The sequence below is a fragment of the Phoca vitulina genome, unplaced genomic scaffold (assembly GCF_004348235.1).
Source record: "Phoca vitulina isolate PV1807 unplaced genomic scaffold, GSC_HSeal_1.0 scaffold19, whole genome shotgun sequence".
Lineage (NCBI taxonomy): Eukaryota > Metazoa > Chordata > Mammalia > Carnivora > Phocidae > Phoca > Phoca vitulina.
In genome coordinates, this window is record NW_022589722.1 from 24132348 (window position 1) to 24150313 (window position 17966).

Genomic DNA, 17966 nt, shown 5'->3' on the forward strand with positions numbered 1-17966 from the left:
ACAGAAAACCAGAGACCAACTCCTCAAACTCCCAAAATTGGACAGATTCTGAGTGCCGGGGCTGGTGGGGGGCAAGAGGTGTGTGTGATATCGTCAGATCAGAAAAGCAGTTTCACGTAGAAAGGGAAGGAAAGGCGCCACGTTGGACACTGTCTCCCTCTGAGTGGTGGGATTCGGCCATTTCCTCTCCTTTGGATTTAGCTGGGTTTTTTCTGATTTATATACAATGGACATAGATTATTTGTGAGAAAAAAAATGAAACACTATTTTTAAATATATGAGTTTTAAGGGGACAAAAGAAATCATTGAATCTTAAAGTTATAAATTCATAGAATCATTGAAGCATATAATCCTAGAGTTCAGACTGAAGGGGACCTGGGGAGACCATGGCGTGAACCTGGTTTGCAGAAATGCTCTCTCTCTTTGCATGCCTCCAGTGATGGGGGACTCACCACCTTACAAAGTCAGCTTCTCTTAAGGAGGACAGAACTTCCCAAAACAGTCTGTGCCTATGTCAGAATGCCAGGCCCCAGTGCCCCACCACCTGTCCCGCACTCTGGCCACGGAGGCCCCCTCCCTTCCTCCTCTCAGGCCAGCAGCTGTGTGGGGGCTGATCGTGGGCTCTGTGTACCCCCTCCAGGGCATCCAGTATCTCACTGAGCACAAATTGCTGACCCCCAACGTCCAGGACATCGCCCAGTTCCTGTACAAGGGCGAGGGCCTCAACAAGACGGCCATTGGCACCTACCTGGGGGAGAGGTAAGGTGGGGTGTGGCCTTAGGGAGGTAGGGAATGAGGGTGTGCACAGGTGTGTGTGTGTGTGTGTGTGTGTGTGCAGGTAAATGAGGGAATGAATTATGTTAGGGGAATCATAACTCTTGGACTTGAGAGGGCTAACTGATCACTCCCCTCCACCTTCTGAACCAAAGCCTGGCTTCCTTCCTTCCTTCATTCACTCATTTGTTTAACAAATAGATATTTTTTAGTATCTACCATGTGCCAGGCGGTATGTAATCCTTGAATTTATCCCAGTGAACAAGACAGACAAAACTCCTGCCCTCGGGGAGATAACATTAAAAGACAGATCCCAACATATGTAAAATATGTTAGAAAATTGCAAGTTCTTTGGAATGCAAATAAAGTAGGGAAGGGAGATGAGAACCACTAGGAACCGTGGGTCAAGGGCTGTGACTTTAAATATTATAGATAGGAAGGGTCTCGTGGAGGAAGGGTCACGTGGAGAAAGTGATGCTTGACACTTAAAGGGGGTAAGCAGTGAAGACATCTGGGGGAAGAACATTCCAAACAAAGGGAACAGCACATGCAAAGTCCTGGAGTAGAAGCATGCTCAAGGAACAGCAGGCTGGTGAGATTAGAAGAGACCAAGGGAGGGCAGAAGTAGTAGGTGACAAGGTGGGGCTCCATGGGAGGGTTCTGGGCAGAGGAGTGGTGAGAAAGGACCCCTCTGGCTGTTGGGGGTGCCAGGTGGGCTGTAAGTGACAAGAGGGGAGCTAGACCAGCGACTCTTCTCCCAGGCTCCCCGGTGAACACATTCCTTCTCCTAAGAGAGCAGAGGATGCAGGTGGCAGAAAAGGGCAGAGCTTCCAGATTTGAGCTGGGAAGTGGGAAGAAATAGGAGTAGGCGTGGTTCTCTCCATTTTACGGATGAGGACACGGGGGCTTGGGGAGGTCCAGCGGCTTGAGTAGGGTCATCCAGGCAGGAAGTGACAGAGGAAGGACTTGACGCAGGGCAGGCTGCTCCGAAGCCAGGGCTCTCCTCCCGGGTGAACACACCGTGGTGGGGTGTGGGGGATGATGTGAGCTCAGACAGAGGTGAGCAGACCAGAAGGTGGCTGGGTCCAGAAGGAGGACGTGGCTCCCGTCCCCCCTCCCCCCCCAGCCCCCTCCAGGAGGTGGGTGCCAGCAAGTTCCCAAGTGCATGTGCCCTCCTTCCTGCCCTCTCCAGGGATCCCTTCAACCTGCAGGTCCTCCACGCCTTTGTGGACTGCCACGAATTTGCCAACCTCAACCTCGTGCAAGCCCTCAGGTGAGTGGTCCGGAGAGCAGGGCCCCGCCCCCGGGGGTGGCCCAGCCTGGGGCGGGGCAGGGGGATCAGGAGCCACACTCATGGCACAAAACAGCATCACCCCTTGGTCTCTGATGCCTCTGATCACCTTCCTGCGGCCACTGCTCCTCGTGATCTTACATTATTACAGCCGTATTTGATTATCGTGACGACTGTTACTACTACTTCTGCTATTCCCACTACTTTTGAGATTAGTGTTACAGCGCAGTAGGTATTCCCTTTATTATTACATATTAAACTCTGGAGCCAGACTGCCCGGTTCATATCCCAGCTCTGCGACTCATCCCTGGGGCAAGTCTCTGTGCCTCAGTTTCTTCATCTGCAAAATGGGAATAATAATAGGACCAATTAGGGGCTCCTGGGTGGCGCAGTCATTTGGGCATCCAACTCTTGGTGTCGGCTCAGGGCATGATCTCAGGGTCCTGGGATGGAGCCCCACGTCGGGTTTGCACTTAGCGGGGAGTCTGCTCGAGGTTCTTTCCCTCCCTCTCTGCCCCACCCCACCCCGTTCCCTCTGTCAAATAAATAAATAAATCTTTAAAAAATAATAATAATAGGGGCTCCTGGGTGGCTCAGTTGGTTAAGGGTCTGCCTTAGGCTCAGGTCATGATCCCAGGGTCCTGGAGTCAGGACCCGTGTCCGGCGCCCTGCTCAGCGGGGAGTCTGCTTCTCCCCCTGCCTCCGCCCCTCCTCCTGCTCATGCTCTCTCTCACTCGTTCTCTCTCAAATAAATAAAATAAGTAATTAAATATTTAAAAATAAAGAAATAAAAATAATAATAATAACAGTACCAAATTCATAGGGCTGTACCAACTAAACAGAAAGTACTTAGAATTGGCTTAGTAAGTCTTGCTGCTATGAGTAATGCCTGGAAAATCAGCTCCCGAATGGGGGCATTTGATCTGGGCTTTGAAGGGTGATTAGGAGTTTGCAAGGCAGAGAAGGAAGAAGCCACTAGAACCCAAGCCATGTGGCCTACCCTCCAATTCCCACGCTCTTTAAGGGAGAGGGGTAAGTGCTCAGGAGTCTCCAATATTCAATCCTTCCTTCTTTTGCTCGTTACTGAGCAGTCCCTGGGCACCCAGGCCGGGGTGAGGCCAGCGGGAGGTGTGAGAGGAGCAGTACAGACAGCCTTTGCCCTTGGGGAGCTAAGTTCGAAGCTCTGGAAGGGTTTAAGTTCACAGAACAGGAAGCCCAGCCAGCGGAAGGCACCTGGCCAGGGGTCCCCAGTCAGATCCCAGGGCAGACAGAGGCCTCCCCTGGGCTGAGGCGGAGGGGGCCACAAAGGGTTCTGGGCCCAGATGGGGAGGGGGGCCCCACTCCACTTTGAAAGAAAAGGCACCTCCCCGAGCACCTAGAGGACAGGGGCAGACTCTCCCATGTACAGAATAAAGACTAAGGCTAAGAGAGGCATAGCAGCTTATCCAGGGTCCCCCCACCCCGTGCCACCGGGATCCCCACCCACCGCCCCATTCCTCCCCCCAGACAGTTCCTGTGGAGCTTCCGGCTGCCAGGCGAGGCCCAGAAGATCGATCGGATGATGGAGACGTTTGCCACCCGATACTGCTTCTGCAACCCAGGCGTCTTCCAGTCCACAGGTGCCTGTGTGGGAGGGGACGTGGGGCTGCGGGACCCCTCCGGAACTGCGGGACTTCTCAGGTCCCCCCCGAGCACCCAGACCCTGGGAGCCCAGACTTCTTCTCTGAGTGCCAACACTGGGCCAGTCCCTCTGCTGGACGCTTGTCAGGCAGGGCTGCCTCAGGGCCCAGTCCTTGGGAGAGGAGGCAGGAAATGATGCACAGTCCCCCTGGCTGAGGGCAGCGATGGCAGAGTCAGCCTATCCAGGACGGCTTCCCAGAGGCAGTGGGGTCTGAACAGGGCTTTAAAGGATGAATAGGAGTTCTCCAGCGGGTCAAGGTGGAGAAAGGACACTTCGGGCAGGAGTTTTCATCTGGGCAAAGGCCAGAAGCAGGAAACACGCTGGGCAGAAGGTCGGGGGCACAGGGGTATAGAAAGATACCAGCAAAGATCAGTACTGCACACACCGCCCCGCCCCCAGCAGGGTGGACAAGAAGTCTCCGCGGCAGGCTTGTCCTGGCTTCTTCTCTGTACCTGAAGTTACCGCAGCAACAATAACGAATCCCATTTCTTGAGCGCGGCCTGTGCAGAGTCAGGTAATCCTTGCCTCCGCTCTGAGGTCAGCAGTGTTCTCCTCTCCACGTCTAACACAGACTCCGAGAAGCGCCGTGGCTTGTCCATGGCTGTGTGACCATAGTCAGGTCCCATGGAGCATCTGCCCTCTCTTGTAGTTGCCTATAAATTGGGGGTGTGTTTCTTTATCATCTGTCACCTCCACCAGTCTAAATACCCCACAGGGGTAGGGACCATATCAAATTTATTCACCAATGAGTCCCCAGTCCACAGCATTTCATGGGTGCACAATAAATACTTACAGAAAGGACGGAATTTTAAAGCACCAGATTTGAATCACAGTCTAACTGCGTCATTTTGTGGCCTTGGGCATGTAACTGAAGCTCCTTGTGCCTCAGTGCCCTGCTCTGTACGATGGGGTTAGTAAGGACACTTGCCTCACAGGGTTGTGGTGGGAATGGACAGCTATTAGGTGGTTCTGTTGGATGCCACTGTTTTCAGGGGTAGAATCGTTGATGTCCTAGAGCATGACGATACTTCAGGTTAAACCTCCTGATGTCACAGATGGAGAAGCCGAGGAGGTCAGGTACATTCCCAAGGTCCACCAGGGAGCTGGGGACACAGCTGGACTTCTCTGGCTCTGGACCCAGAGCCTAAAAATGCCCCAGAGGAGCAATCACCTCCCTCCCAAATGCTCAGCCCGGCCTCGCCCCCAAGCCCATGAAAGTCTGAAGAATGGAACAGGAGCTTGGGCCCCAGGAGCCCTGCAATGCCGGCAAGATTGCCAAGCAGCACGTGACTAAGCCTTGAACAGTATAGCCAACAATAAGTGTTCTCCGAGTTCTGAGGAGGCAGAGAACAGAGTGGGCAAGGAGGCTGGAAGAGCTCGGGGAGAGGCTTGAGCTCAAGCTGAAAGGGGAGGGTTGAGATGGGTAGCAAAGGGAAGGGGAGGGCGTGCCTGGCAGGGGGCCCAGCAGGAGTCAAAGTGCAGGGGTGGGAAGGCGTGGGAGGGCCTCAGGAGCTCGGCAGCTGAAGTTTCTTTGGAGCAGGGAGGCCTGTAAGAGCGGGGAGGAGGCCCGGTCTCGAATGCCAAGCTAGGACAGCATGGACCTTTGGGGTGTTGAGACAGCTGATGCTTGGCCCCTCGAAGCGGTCAGGGCAGAGGAGGCGAGAGTGACCAGGACCAGGACTGTGACTGCTGTCCCATCTCGCAGACACCTGCTACGTCCTGTCCTTCTCCATCATCATGCTCAACACCAGCCTCCACAACCCCAATGTCCGGGACAGGCCGCCCTTCGAGCGCTTCGTGTCCATGAACCGAGGCATCAATGGTGGCGGTGACCTGCCTGAGGAGCAGCTGCGGGTAAGAGGAGTGCGGCCCGACCCTCCTGGTCCCCAGGCATCCAGGAAGGGCCCGTCTTTAGGTGGACAGTCCAAGAGGGGCTCCTCTGAGATAGACCACTCCAAGAGGGGGCTCTGAGATGGACCACCCAGGTTGGTGACCGTCTTGAATTGGGCCACCACTAAACGGGTCGGTCCTGACATGGGCACTCCCAAGTGGCCCCCATCTTAAGGGGGATGTCTGCTGTAGACCACCCAGGAGGTCCTCCCAGACTTCATCCTTTGGGGAACTCTGGGCACCCATCAGTCGCACTTTCCAGAAAGGGCGCCTCACACAACTCGGGTGTGTTGCTTGGAATCCCAGATTCTTAGAGTCTCTGCGTGTCAGGGCTGAAAATCCTCAGACTCTGCTAAAAGCCTTCCCTCCTCCAGAGAGGGGGAAACTGAGGTCTTCCACAAGGCAGCTTGCGAGCCAAGCAGAACGCGGGCCTCCCCGTCTCTCCCTCAAACAGCCCCCACACTGCACCAGGTCCTGTGCCTGGCACGGGGCACCCGGGGATGAATCAACCACCCAGGCCAAGTTCAGGGTCTGGTGGGAAGATGATGCCTATGTGAATTATAGCCCCATGTGATCCATGCTGTACTAACTATGGGGACATAGCGGCAGAGACACAGAGGACATTACTGTCGCTCTCCTGGGGGCAGAGAAAGGAGGCCATCCTGGAAGACTTCACAGAGGAGAAGACTTTTGAACTGGGCCTTGAAGATTGAATGGGAGTTTTCACAGAGGGAAACAGGGAAAGGACAGTCCAGAAAAGGGAAACTGCCAGAACCCAGGCCTCGCCTGGCTGGGAAAGGGAGAAGGGTCCGCAGTGGCTGGCTGGGGGTGTGGGTATGTATGGATAGGGACACGTGGCAAGGTGGGGAAGGAGGCTTCGAATGAGCCTCAGGGGGTTGCCTGGTAACTATGGGCAACACGGAACTGGAACTGTTTTGTAAACACAGGAGTGAGCTGCAGAACCTGGTGCAGCAAAAATGAATTGACAGTTCATTTCCAGGACTAAAGATGCCCCAGAACTCAATAAAGCTCCCGTTGCTTCCTGGTGACAGCCTGGCAGGAGGGGAGGAGAGGGTGAGAACCCCACCCTCCCAGCTTAGCACCCCGTCAGGTCTGGGGGGAAGCCTGGGTCTGGAAGGACTCGGGTGCCCCTCCCTGTTTGAGAACTGCCACGCCCTTAGCCCACCACCCTCCTCGGTCCCCAGAGGAGAAAGTTTATCATGGGGGTGGGGGTGGGGGGACCACAGCACAGAATGAGGCCTTGAGAGCTGGTTAGAGCTCGAGTCAAATCCCCGTCTGCCCCGTTTGTCTGTCGGTGACCTTGGGGAATGACTCACCCCCCTCTCCAAGCCACCATTCTCTCAACCAGGATAATGACGCCTGCGTCACCGAGCTGCTGGGAGTAGCAATTTGTAAAAATGTAAAGGGCACAGCCCCTGCCAGGTACAGAGCACAGGGTCTAAATGGTGGCTTAGGTCACTATGAAGAATAACTAATAATAATTTTAAAACCCCAGCACTTAGCAAGGTGCCCGAAATCTAAAATAAATTTGGGAATCGGTAAGTCCTCTCGTTGTGGTGCCGGTGACAGGAGGCTGGGCACACCTGGTCTGGCAGATAATGAGTTAATGGCATACCAGCATTATTGCCTCAGCCCCCCAACCTCCCCCATGAGCCTTCTTGAACACCTCCCTCCTTGGGCATGTTTCCCAATTCAAGCCTTTTGTTAATAACAATGCGCTACATTTGTGTAGAGCTTGTAACTTTCTCCTCCTGGGGCTTTAGGGTCTAGTATCTCAATTTAAGGTCACACTCTGCCTGGGAGGTCTGGGAAGGGTTTATTAGCCCCTTCCCAAGGTGCAAAGAGAACCACACAAGCCTGGTCCTTGCTGTTCGGGGCTTTTACCGCAGAAGTCTGGGGGGAAACCTGGGTGCTGTGTGGTTGGGGGGCATCTGCCTGCCTTCTCTCTGGGCCTCATCTTCCCTATATGTAAAGCAAGACCTCACCTTTAAGCACCTTCAGATATTCAAAGTTTGTCACTTTGTGGAAAGATTCCCCATCGTGGTACTGGAGCTTGGGCCCTGCTGAGGACACATAATGCTTTTAAGCTGGGCAAGGCTTCAGAGAGGTGCACTATGGGAGGCAGGGGACAGGCGGGTTGAGCCCGTCTTGCCCTGGCTATCCTGATAGGGATGAGGCAGAATGCCTAAGAGACTCAGGGCAAAGGTACAGGGTGCAGACTCAGAGGATAGGAGATCAAATCCTAGCTCTGCCCTTTATGGTTATGTGACCTTGAGTGTGAGCCTCAGTTTCTTCACCCCCAAAGTGGGCAGATGATGGTGCCCCCTGGTGGTTCTCTTGAGAAGCCCGAGTTAATGCACTTCAAGCTCCTGGCACTTGACAGGCACCCAAGAAATGCCAAGAATGGGGCCACTCACCTTGAGAGAGCTGCCCAGAGAGGGAGCTCAGGTGGAAGAGCAGAAAAAGGAGAGAGGCCAAGAAGGAGGGCTCTCCAGCCTCTGGTGTTATAGGTGGAGAAACTGAGGCTCAGGCAGGGGAACAGTCTCCCAGTGCAGGGCATCTTCTGCTGTGGGCAGCCCTGGACCTCCTGGGTTTTTGTCCAAACATCTTCATCAGAACTGACCACATACCGGGTCCGGTTCTGAGCACTCTGTTCTCATTAACTCCTCCTGACACCCTTAGGCAGTGGGCACCCTTCCCAGTTCACAGCAAAGGAAACTGACCTCCTAGAGCGGGAGCTGGCCAGGGGTCTCCTAGTTTGCGAGGACATCAGATTCGAACCCATGCCTCTCTGACTCCAGGGCCCTTCCTTCAGCAGAGAGCAGAAGGCAGGATTTGGGGATGGAGGACTTGGCTGTGTTTCCCAGTTACCGGTTGCTTCCTGGCTAAAGGAATCTCAACTTGTGTAATGGAAAAGATCAGGGATCGATTTGGCTTCAGATCCGCCGGCTTCAGGCTCAGCTGGATCCAGGTGCTCAGTGAGGTCAGGACTCGATCTGGTCTCTCCATCTCTCGGCAACCTTTTCCTCCATGTTGGCTTCCCTCCTAAACAGGCTCTCTTCAAGCTGCGGCAGAGACTGCCCAGGCAGCTTCAGGGTTCATTCTCACTTAGCAGCTAAAACTGAAGTCCCAGAACTAAGGCTTATTGGCTGGCTTGGGTCACACGTCCTCCCTGAACCAGGCACCGTGGCCGCAGGAGGAAATGTTCTGATTGGCCAGATGGGAGTCATTCGCTCCTTCCTGGAGCCTGGGGCAGGGGGGCAGGGGGTGTGCACCCCCTCAGCAACCTGGACAGAGAGTGTCTGGGGGGGAGCCCCCAGAGGAAAACCGGGGGTGGAGAGAGACAGAGACAAGACCAGCAGAACCGCTGGAAGGTGGCATCTACCCAGCCAGGTTTGGTGGCCACCAGCCCCGCCCCCCCCCGCCCCCGCGCAGGGGTGTTTACTTACAGGGGAGGGCTGGTGTTTACAAGGTGCAGGAACGGTTGATGAACCGTGCTGTTTCCTTTGTGGGGGGCAGAACGTGCAAGCTGATAGGCCACCCGCAGAAGCTGCCAGGGGGCCCCTTGTGGGTACCGCGGAGGATGAGACCCCCCTGTCTGGCCCCCTGCTTGCGTCCTGGGCCTCCCAAACGTTTGTCTGTGCTGACAGCTCTGCTGACAAGGCCTTTCTGCCACTGGCCTTTGTTCCATCAGCCAGCACCACCTGGGAATTCCCAGGGCTGGGCCTGGGCAGGAGGGGCAACAGGGCTCCCCAGCTGCACTAGGGGTGCGGGGGTTCCAAAAAAGGGCCTGTGGTCCCTGCTTCTCCCTACGCCCACCCCAGCGCAGCCAGGCTGAGCCAGGGATTCTGGAGTCCATCCGAAGCCCAGGAAAAGCTGCTTCTGGTGGGATTGTAACCACCCCCACCCCCGCCCCACCCCGGAGCTATCGGGTCAGCAAAGACCTTTTAAAACCCAGCAAACACCATTTCTAAAACCTTAGGGGAATCCAACAGTACTTGTGAAATTTTTCATTTCAAATCTCAAGGAAACCATCGGAACAGCAGTATACACAAAGGCAACAGAAGGGAGCTAATTATCTTCGAGATGGAGATCCAGCACTGGGTCTGGTTTTAATAAGCTGAAACAGTTGAGAATGTTTTTCCAAACACTTGGAAACACGGGCAGGTTGATCACAGAACACAGGGCCCTGTGGCAGGGGGTTCAAAACACACCGGGATGACACTGCGGACAGGTCTCCGCCCTGGCTTGCATACCTCCAGTGACGGGGATCTCATTACCATACCAGGTTGCTCCATCCATATGCTAGCAGCTCTAACTGCTAGAACGTCCTGCATGGAGAACTGAAATCTGCTTTCTGGGAACTCCCAGCCCTGCGACCACAGCCCACCTGGAACAGGTCCCTGCCCTTGAGAGCCAAGTTCGGCATCCCATGTTGAGTCTGTCCTTGGGCTGGGCTTCTTGACACAGGCAGTCAATCCCCGTCTCCCTGGTCGCTCCTCCGTGTCCCCCTACCCAGGGTATACCTGGAAGTCTCTGCTACTGCAGCTAAGCAAAAGGGGGGCCCCCCTGCCCTCATGGATGTTACCTAAGGAGGCCCTGACTCTGGCTGCTCTGCCCCAGTGTGTGTGTATGTCTGAGCGTCTGTGTGTGCACACACAGGCAGACAGGTGTGGGGGTGTACAGGTCCCAGCCGGGTGTCCTTGTCGGCAACACTCTCAGACACTGGGGTGATGGTCTCTGACTCCCTCATCTGACCTGTAAGAGGGGTGCTGGGTGGCTGGGTGAAGGCAGAAGCTGTACTCCTCCCTCCCTCCTCTTCACCTTCCCCTAGACTTAGGGCAGGGAGGGGCTCTGACCCCTGTGTAGTCCATTTACCCCACCCCACCCCACCCCAGAACTCTGAGGGGTCAGCATCTTTCTCTCTATTTCTGCTGATGAGGACCAGCAGCTCAGATAGGTTGAGGAACATGCCCATGGTCACACAGCCATCGAGTGACTAAGCTGAGACTTTAACCCAGATAGCCTGACGCCAAAGCCGGTGCTCTTCTGGAATTCTAGCAACGGGGGCCGGGGGGGGAGGAAAGGGGGGGACCATCAACCGACTGGTCGGTAAAGAGTTGCCAACCTGCTTGAGGCCAGGCCCTGGGGGAATCCTGGGGGTTGTGACACCCAGGCTTGCCCTGGGGGAGCGCCCCATCCGGTGGGGGAGACCCAGCCCAGCAAGCAGACAGGCATGGGCGAGGCAGCTGGGCACAGTCTCTCTGAGGAGCGGCCTCCGCGTGCGTGCACTGCTCTGGCCACAGAGCGGGGGGACCTGGCATGCGGTGGGGTTGGGGGCCCCAGCGGCCTGGGGGAAGCAGGGAGCGTTTCCAGGCCACGCGGACCCAGCAGGGTCCAGGCTCCGGACTGGGGTGGACATCACAGCCCGCTCTTCCCCGCCCCTCTCTGGGGCCAGAACCTCTTTGACAGCATCAAGAGCGAACCCTTCTCCATCCCGGAGGACGACGGCAATGACCTCACTCACACCTTCTTCAACCCCGACCGCGAGGGCTGGCTGCTCAAACTGGGTGAGGCGCACGCTCGGGCACACTCAGGCACGTGGCACGTGCGCTCAGACACATGCAAGCACACACCACGCACGCACACATTGACATGCAGCCTCAGGGGTGGAGTCAGGCAACACCCCCGCCCCCCAGCCGTCCGCCTGCCCCATCCCTCCATCTGTCTGTCCTGGGCAGGAAGGGGACAGTGGGGGAGGGGAGGACAAGCAGGAAGAGGAGATGAGAGGCCCATAGACCCTTCAACTACAGGCCTCTCTCTCTTCCTGGAGGGCTTCTGAGGAAGCCCGGCCCAGAGAGGTTAGGGTACCTGTCTGAGGCCACACAGCCAACAAGTGGGTGGGCAGAAGGTTGGGTGTCCCTGATGGATGGGGGAGGAAATGGGACGGAATGTGGCTCAGGGGAGCTTCCCTTCAGCATGACAAGGGGGCTGGGAGGACCTCCAGCCTGCAGAGAGGAGCCACGGGTGGGGGCTGGGGTGACGGCTCTCGCAGCAGGGACAGACTGCCAAATCTGGCAGGGGAACTGCAGGGCCCAGCACTCCTGGATGCCTCCCCAGCGGAGGTAGCCCAGCCAGGGATGGTGGCGTTTGGAGACAGGTAAGGACAGACACCTCGTGTTGCAACAGAGACCTGGGCTGGGGATGCCCGCCCGAGCCCTCCACGGCCCCATGCCCGGATGCCAGCCGTTCTGCAGACCATGGCGACTCCTTCCTTGCCCGACAGACAGTTCCCAGCCCCAGGGAGACTCTAAGTCACAGATCCCAGCTCCTCCCTGCACGTGCCAGTGGTCAGGTTCCTCGGCCTTGGTTTCCACGGCTGTGAAATGGTCATCACGAGCACTGGGAGGGTTCAATGTGTGGCAAAATGGCCAGGCACTTGGGCTCTGGAGCTAGGACACCGGGCTCGAATCTGAGCTCCGCTGCAGGACTTTGAGCAGATGACTGCGCCTCCCTGTGCCTTGGTCTCTTCATCTGTAAAATGGGGTTAATAACAGTCCCCTCCTCATAGGCGGTTCTAGGGATTAATAAGCAAATATTTTCTAAAAACATCTAGAACATTGTCTGGCAAGCGAAAGACGAAATACTTAGCACGGTGCCAGGCAGGGAGCCGGCCAAGGGATGAACTGAGGGGGAAGGGCGGCCACTGGTCCTGGGGCCTGATCTTGGAGGAGCCTCGAATGCCAGCTCAAGCGGACAGGGGTAGCCTGGGGTGATGGGCGCCGCTAGGGTGTTTGAGGGACAAAGTGATGGGTCTGGGGGAAAGTGTGGTGGGCTGGGGGTTAGGAGGCTTGAGAGGAAGGGGCAGAGGAAAGCTCTCCAGGCCCCGCTCTCACGGAAGGAAGGGTCAGTGGCCCAGGGAGAGGAAGTCTGGCTGACTGCGCCATTGGCCTCTTGCAGGGGGCCGCGTGAAGACGTGGAAACGCCGCTGGTTCATCCTGACCGACAACTGTCTCTACTACTTCGAATTCACCACTGTAAGCAGGGTGCTCCTGAGCCTGCCCCTGCCCCTCTCCCTACTCCCAGACTAGTGCTAATCAGTCCACTCACAGAGCTTGGGGCCCCTTTGAGATCATTCAGCCCCCCTCCGCACCCATTTCACAGGGGGGGAAACTGAGCGGCAAGGAGGAGGAGGGGCAGCCTCCTAACTCCCTGCCCAGGCTCTCTGTGCGCTGCTCCCCTCCCCCTCCAAGGCTGGACAGAGTCTGGGGAGATGAGTGCACTCCTCTATGAGTTTGGGGAGCCCCACAAGTTCACTCCCTGCCCTGGGTGTCAAGGCTGCATTTGCTGATCCTGGCCTTCCCCGGCCCCTCCTGCAGGACAAGGAGCCACGGGGAATCATACCGCTGGAGAACCTCTCCGTGCAGAAGGTGGACGACCCCAAGAAGCCAGTAGGTGGCGCAGTGGGGTCCTGAGAGCCCCAGCCGCTGGGGGAATTTCTGAAATGGGGAGGGAGGCCAGGGGGCGGCTGGCCTGGACCCTCCAGAAAGCCCTCGGTGGGGTTTAGGCTTGCCTCAGTTTCCCTCCCGAGGCCGTGGGTCCTGGGGGCAGGTCAATGGCATCAAAAGGGCATGGTCTCATTGTCTCTCAGAGCCTGCCTCTGACACTGGCCGATGACCTTGAGTAAGTCTCTGCTCCTTTCTGAGCCTCAGTTTCCCCAGCAGTCAGCTGGGGGTTTTAGGGGAAACGGTGGATTTAGGTCGTGCCTGGCACATAGTAGGTTCTCAACGTGAGGAGGAGCAGCTCCTGCCCCTTGGCCCTGCACGGGAAGCCGGCCCGGGGTGGGGTGTGTCTTGCTGTCGGTCCGAGCCCCAAGTGGCTAGTCCTCGCTGAATGCCCGGGAAAGCCCGGCCCGGCCGCCCTCTCCTCCCACCCCTGCCCAGCCCTCACCCAGCCACCTCCCCGCAGTTCTGCCTGGAGCTCTACAACCCCAGTTGCCGGGGCCAGAAGATCAAGGCGTGTAAGACGGACGGCGAGGGCAAGGTGGTGGAGGGCAAGCACGAGTCTTATCGCATCTCTGCATCCAGCGCCGACGAGCGCGACCAATGGATCGAGGCCATCCGGTAAGGGCCGGCTGGGCCTCTTGTCCCTCCCGGAGGCCCCTGCTTCTCTCTGGGCCTTGTCTCCTTGTCCGCAAAAGGGGTTAAATCCAGAATCTCCCTCTTGTCTCTGGCATGCAAATCCCTGCCACCCAGGTTCTGTAGCCAGGCCCCAGGACACAGGGGAGCAAGGCCCCAACTTCATGGGCTGGCGGAACGATCCCATGAGATGTTGCATGTAAAGCTCTCTGCCCAGTGCCTGACCCGTGGTCAGTGCTCTTGAATGACGCTCTCATTGGCACCAGGATCCAAAGTGGCCCTGGAAAGACCTGGTGGAGAGGGAGGGAAGGGCTCTCTAAGGGGAAGGACCAGTACCGGCAAAGACGAGAGGGCAGGTCAGTGCAGGGCCTCCCTGGACAGCAGCCTGGTGTCCTGGGGGGCCTGGTGCCGGGCAGTGCGGGGGGCCTGGCTCTGCAGGGACCGGGCAGTGGGAGACCAAGTCCTTAGTCGCCATGGCAACTAGTGCGGGTTTCTCCTGGGGGCACTGGGGAGACTAGTAAACAGAGAAGGGGTGTGGCCAGGTGAGGAAGGCCATGGTGTAGGAGCTGATTTTGAGGTGCCGGGATGGGCAGTGGAGGGAGCCAGGTGTGGGGCAAGAGCCAATGGGGAGACGTGGGTGATGGTGGGTCCTGTCAGCCAGAGGATGACACCGAGGGGTTGCCGGGCCAGGGGCTGTGTCCCAGGGACTTGCAGGGTCTTTCCCCTCAAGCCGTGCAGCAGTCCTGTGAAGTGCCCTGGCCAAACCCACTCTGACCTCCATTTTACAGATGAGGCCCCGAGCCCCGCCCAGGGGAGGGCCCTGCCCCCGCACATAGCCAGTGGGGGGCAAGCAGGCCTGCTGGCTCCATCTGGGCTCCTTCCGCCTCCTTCTGGGAGTCTGAAGAGGGGTCCCGAGAACTGGGGGAGGGGGCAGAATTCCCAAGGCTGTCCGCTCTCAGCCTCACCCTCTCCCGCCCGGCCTGTGGGACTCCGGGCAAGGCTGACTCACCGTAACCTGGTCCTTGGTGGGGCCATCTGGCCTTTCTCCTGCAGCCCGGCAGGCCATCCCCTCCCTGGGAGACCCGCGCCCCTGCTACAAACCCTGGGAGCTGGGAGCCCCTTGGCAGCCAGCCCAGCCCTGCGATCTTTTCACCTGCTCTCATTTCAGAGCCAGCATCACCCGTGTCCCCTTCTACGACCTGGTCTCTGCTCGGAAGAAGAAGATTGCCAACAAGCACTGAGCTTCCTGAGAGGTGGTGCCGGGGGGTCCAGGGGTCACGGGAACCCCATGACCTGTGGTACCTGGAGACTTATATCCCACCCCAGGACACCCTTTTCTGGCGCATAGACATTGTCCCCGCCCCCATGACTTTGAGCTACCAGGAGTGGGGGGTAGAGGGGGCAGGGCTCAGGAGGGTGGGTGGGAAGCCTCACGGGCTCAGAGGTGGCACTTAGGTCCCCCGGCCCCCGGCACCCAGGCACTGCCAGGAAAGGCCCCCGCCCCCTGCCCACGTCACTGCAGCAAGGAGCGAGGAAAGCAGCCCCAGAACCCAGCACACTGTCCTCCCTTTGGGCCTCAGTCTCCTCTTCTGTGAAACATCTCCTGGACTCTGAAACGCTGTCGGCCCTCGAGGGAGGAGGAGCCGTGGGGATCCTGAGTGCTTCCCGCCCTTGGCCATGGTAATGCCTCCTCCTTCTGCTCAGGGGGTTCTCAGCCAGCCCCTCCCCTGTCTTTGGCTGGGGCTTGGCCGTCCCTGCCTGAGGGACCCACACACACAGCTCAGACCCACAGACAGGACCGCCGGGAGATGCCAGGAGCACTGGACTAGGAGCCCAGCGCCTGCAGACTCCATCCCAGCTCCGTCTCCAAATTGCTGTGTGTCCTCTGCGAAGTCACACTCCTCTGGTTCTTGGAAAACTGCGGGGTTTGGATAGAAACGTCTTGGTGCCTTCTCTGTCTGTGCCCTTCACCCCCAGCAACGGTAACAGCCCCAGTGCAGATCCCAGCGGTGCCCCACCTGCCACCTCCTCCTCACGGACCACTTCCTTTCAGTAGAAGGACAAGATTGTACTGGATCCACCTAAGGAGCTTCTGGCTGGAGATGTCCGCACTTGATGCCTGAGCTGGTGGGGCTCCGACCGAAGGCTGCAGGGAAGCCAAGAGCAGAGTGGGCTCCAATCGCAAGGATGTCCATTTTGGAGGAGGGGCAGGTGGGAATCCTCAAGAAAATGGCAGAGAGCATCCCTGACAGATGTATGCAAGCAGGGCTGGTGGTACAGCCACGAAGCCAAGAAGAGAGAGCTTTGTGAACCGTGGTGACCAGGAGGGCGGCCTGGAGGCAGCGCCCGTGCCACTGAATGACATAGAAGCTTGTGGCAGAGCCTCAGCCCCAGCCTCTCTGCTGACCACTGACCAGGGGTCCTGTGGTGGTGAGGGGCTGCCCCGGCGGGTCCTGGCACCCTGAGACCCGCGGGAGCGCATCAAGGCTTGAGCTGACTTCCCAGCACGCACGCAAGCAACTCTGCCTTCAGGGAGGCCCCAGCCTGGAGGAGGATTCCTTGAACAGGCTCCTTCTCAGAAGCCCTTCTCACCCCCTCACACGGGCTCTGGGGGAGACCCTGGAGGGCAGTTCCCTGGCAGGAAAGCAGGAGATGTGGTTGCGTCTGCCCCACCACCAGCCTGAGTGGGCGAGCCGGAGCGAGGTGGGCTCCCCAGGGGAGGGGAGGCAGTCTCTCGTCCCCTCCACCCCCACTGACACACGCACACCTTTCGTGGGGTCAGGGAGAGAGTAGCTGTCTTGTAAGGGGTGAGATCCCCGTCTCCGGAGGTGTGCGAGTGCCTGGTAATGACACGGTACTGAAGAGGGTCTGGGATGGGCATCTGCAGGGGGCCTTGGCGGACATCTGAGGACTTCCACAGACCCCACGTCAGCCTGGGAACTGGATGGCACCGCTGCCGCCTCCTTAGGCCCCTGAAGGGACAGCCGGGGGTCACGGAAGGAGCACTGGGCTGAGGGTCACGGGCTCCGAGGTCCTCTCCCGCCCCTGGCACACGCTCGCTGTGTGGCCTTCACCCCCCGCCCCCCTTTCCCTCTCTGGTCCTCAGCTTCCTCCCCCATCGTTGAGAGGATGGAAGCAGTGTTTTGCAGGCATGAGTGGCTGTCCTGGAAATCACTCAGAAGACAGAATAAAGCTCATGATACATCTCGGGAGTGGGGTCTGTCCTCTCTGTGACCACATCTGCCGTCCTTGACATCCCCCCCGTTCAGGCCCTTCACCCTCGTTCCTTTCCCAGCTGAAGGCAGGAGGACCAGACAGGGAAGAGTGGGCCCTCAGAGGGCCCTGGACCCTCATCCTCAGGGCAACACGGCTGCCACCCAGACAGATGTCCCCAGAGGCTGGACTTGTGACGGAGGTCCCCTCAGAGCAGGGGCAGGGGAGAAGTGGCCCTGTCAAGGCCAGGGAAAGGCAAAAGAATTTCCCAACAGGCAGTGCTGGCCAAAGAGAGAGTGAGCGGCTGCCTCGGAAGGCAGGTATCCAGCCTGGCTCCGGAAGGACGCAAGTACAGGCTGACCCCAGCGGTCACTGGGGAGGGGGAGGAGGGTTCCCAAGCTGGAATTCAGTAACCTTCACTCATTGGTACTTTCCACAATGTTTAAGTAGCTACAGTGTTCCAGGCACTGGGGGGATAAGCCCACATGGGGTTTACAATCGGGCGATCCTGAATTCCAGGGTTCTAGGCAGCCCCCTCTGGATGTAGGGCGATGAAGTGGCCCTCACACCCTCTCCCGGGCCCCTGCCTGAGATTCCACCATTGAGCTGCTCCTTGAGGACTGAAGGTGCCAAACCGATCGATCAGTCTCTCCATACGTTCTTTGCTCCGGTCCCGGCGCCTACCAAGTACCAGGCTCCATGCAAGGAACCAGGCATCCAAAGATGATGGAGATAAAGCCGTGGCCCTCAAAGGGAGCTGGGGGCTGCTGGGGAAAACAGGTGCGAAGGGGCAGGGACAGCCTAGACCAACCCGCGCTGTTACGGCCGGGGGCACGGGGGCCAGTGGAGGGCTGGGCTGGGCAGAGAGGCTTCTCAAAGGAGCTGTGCATGAGTGTTTGTTGGCAGCCAGGTCGGGGGAAAGACACACACCTGATCTTGCAGTGAGCTCACCTCGTGT

The 17966-nt window shown here is 58.0% G+C and overlaps 1 protein-coding gene across 1 annotated transcript in view; it reads left to right on the forward strand.

The window, feature by feature from the left end:
- Positions 1-17001, forward strand: part of CYTH4 (cytohesin 4) — a 28374-nt gene extending 11373 nt beyond the window's left edge. Inside the window, exons 5-13 of the mRNA XM_032416663.1 lie at positions 641-759; positions 1967-2047; positions 3572-3684; positions 5452-5600; positions 11116-11227; positions 12618-12694; positions 13037-13108; positions 13626-13780; positions 14964-17001. Coding sequence (XP_032272554.1) covers positions 641-759; positions 1967-2047; positions 3572-3684; positions 5452-5600; positions 11116-11227; positions 12618-12694; positions 13037-13108; positions 13626-13780; positions 14964-15036 — 951 coding nt within the window. The 3' untranslated portion in view covers positions 15037-17001. The remainder of the gene's footprint in view (positions 1-640; positions 760-1966; positions 2048-3571; positions 3685-5451; positions 5601-11115; positions 11228-12617; positions 12695-13036; positions 13109-13625; positions 13781-14963) is intronic.
- Positions 17002-17966: the final 965 nt, after the last annotated feature.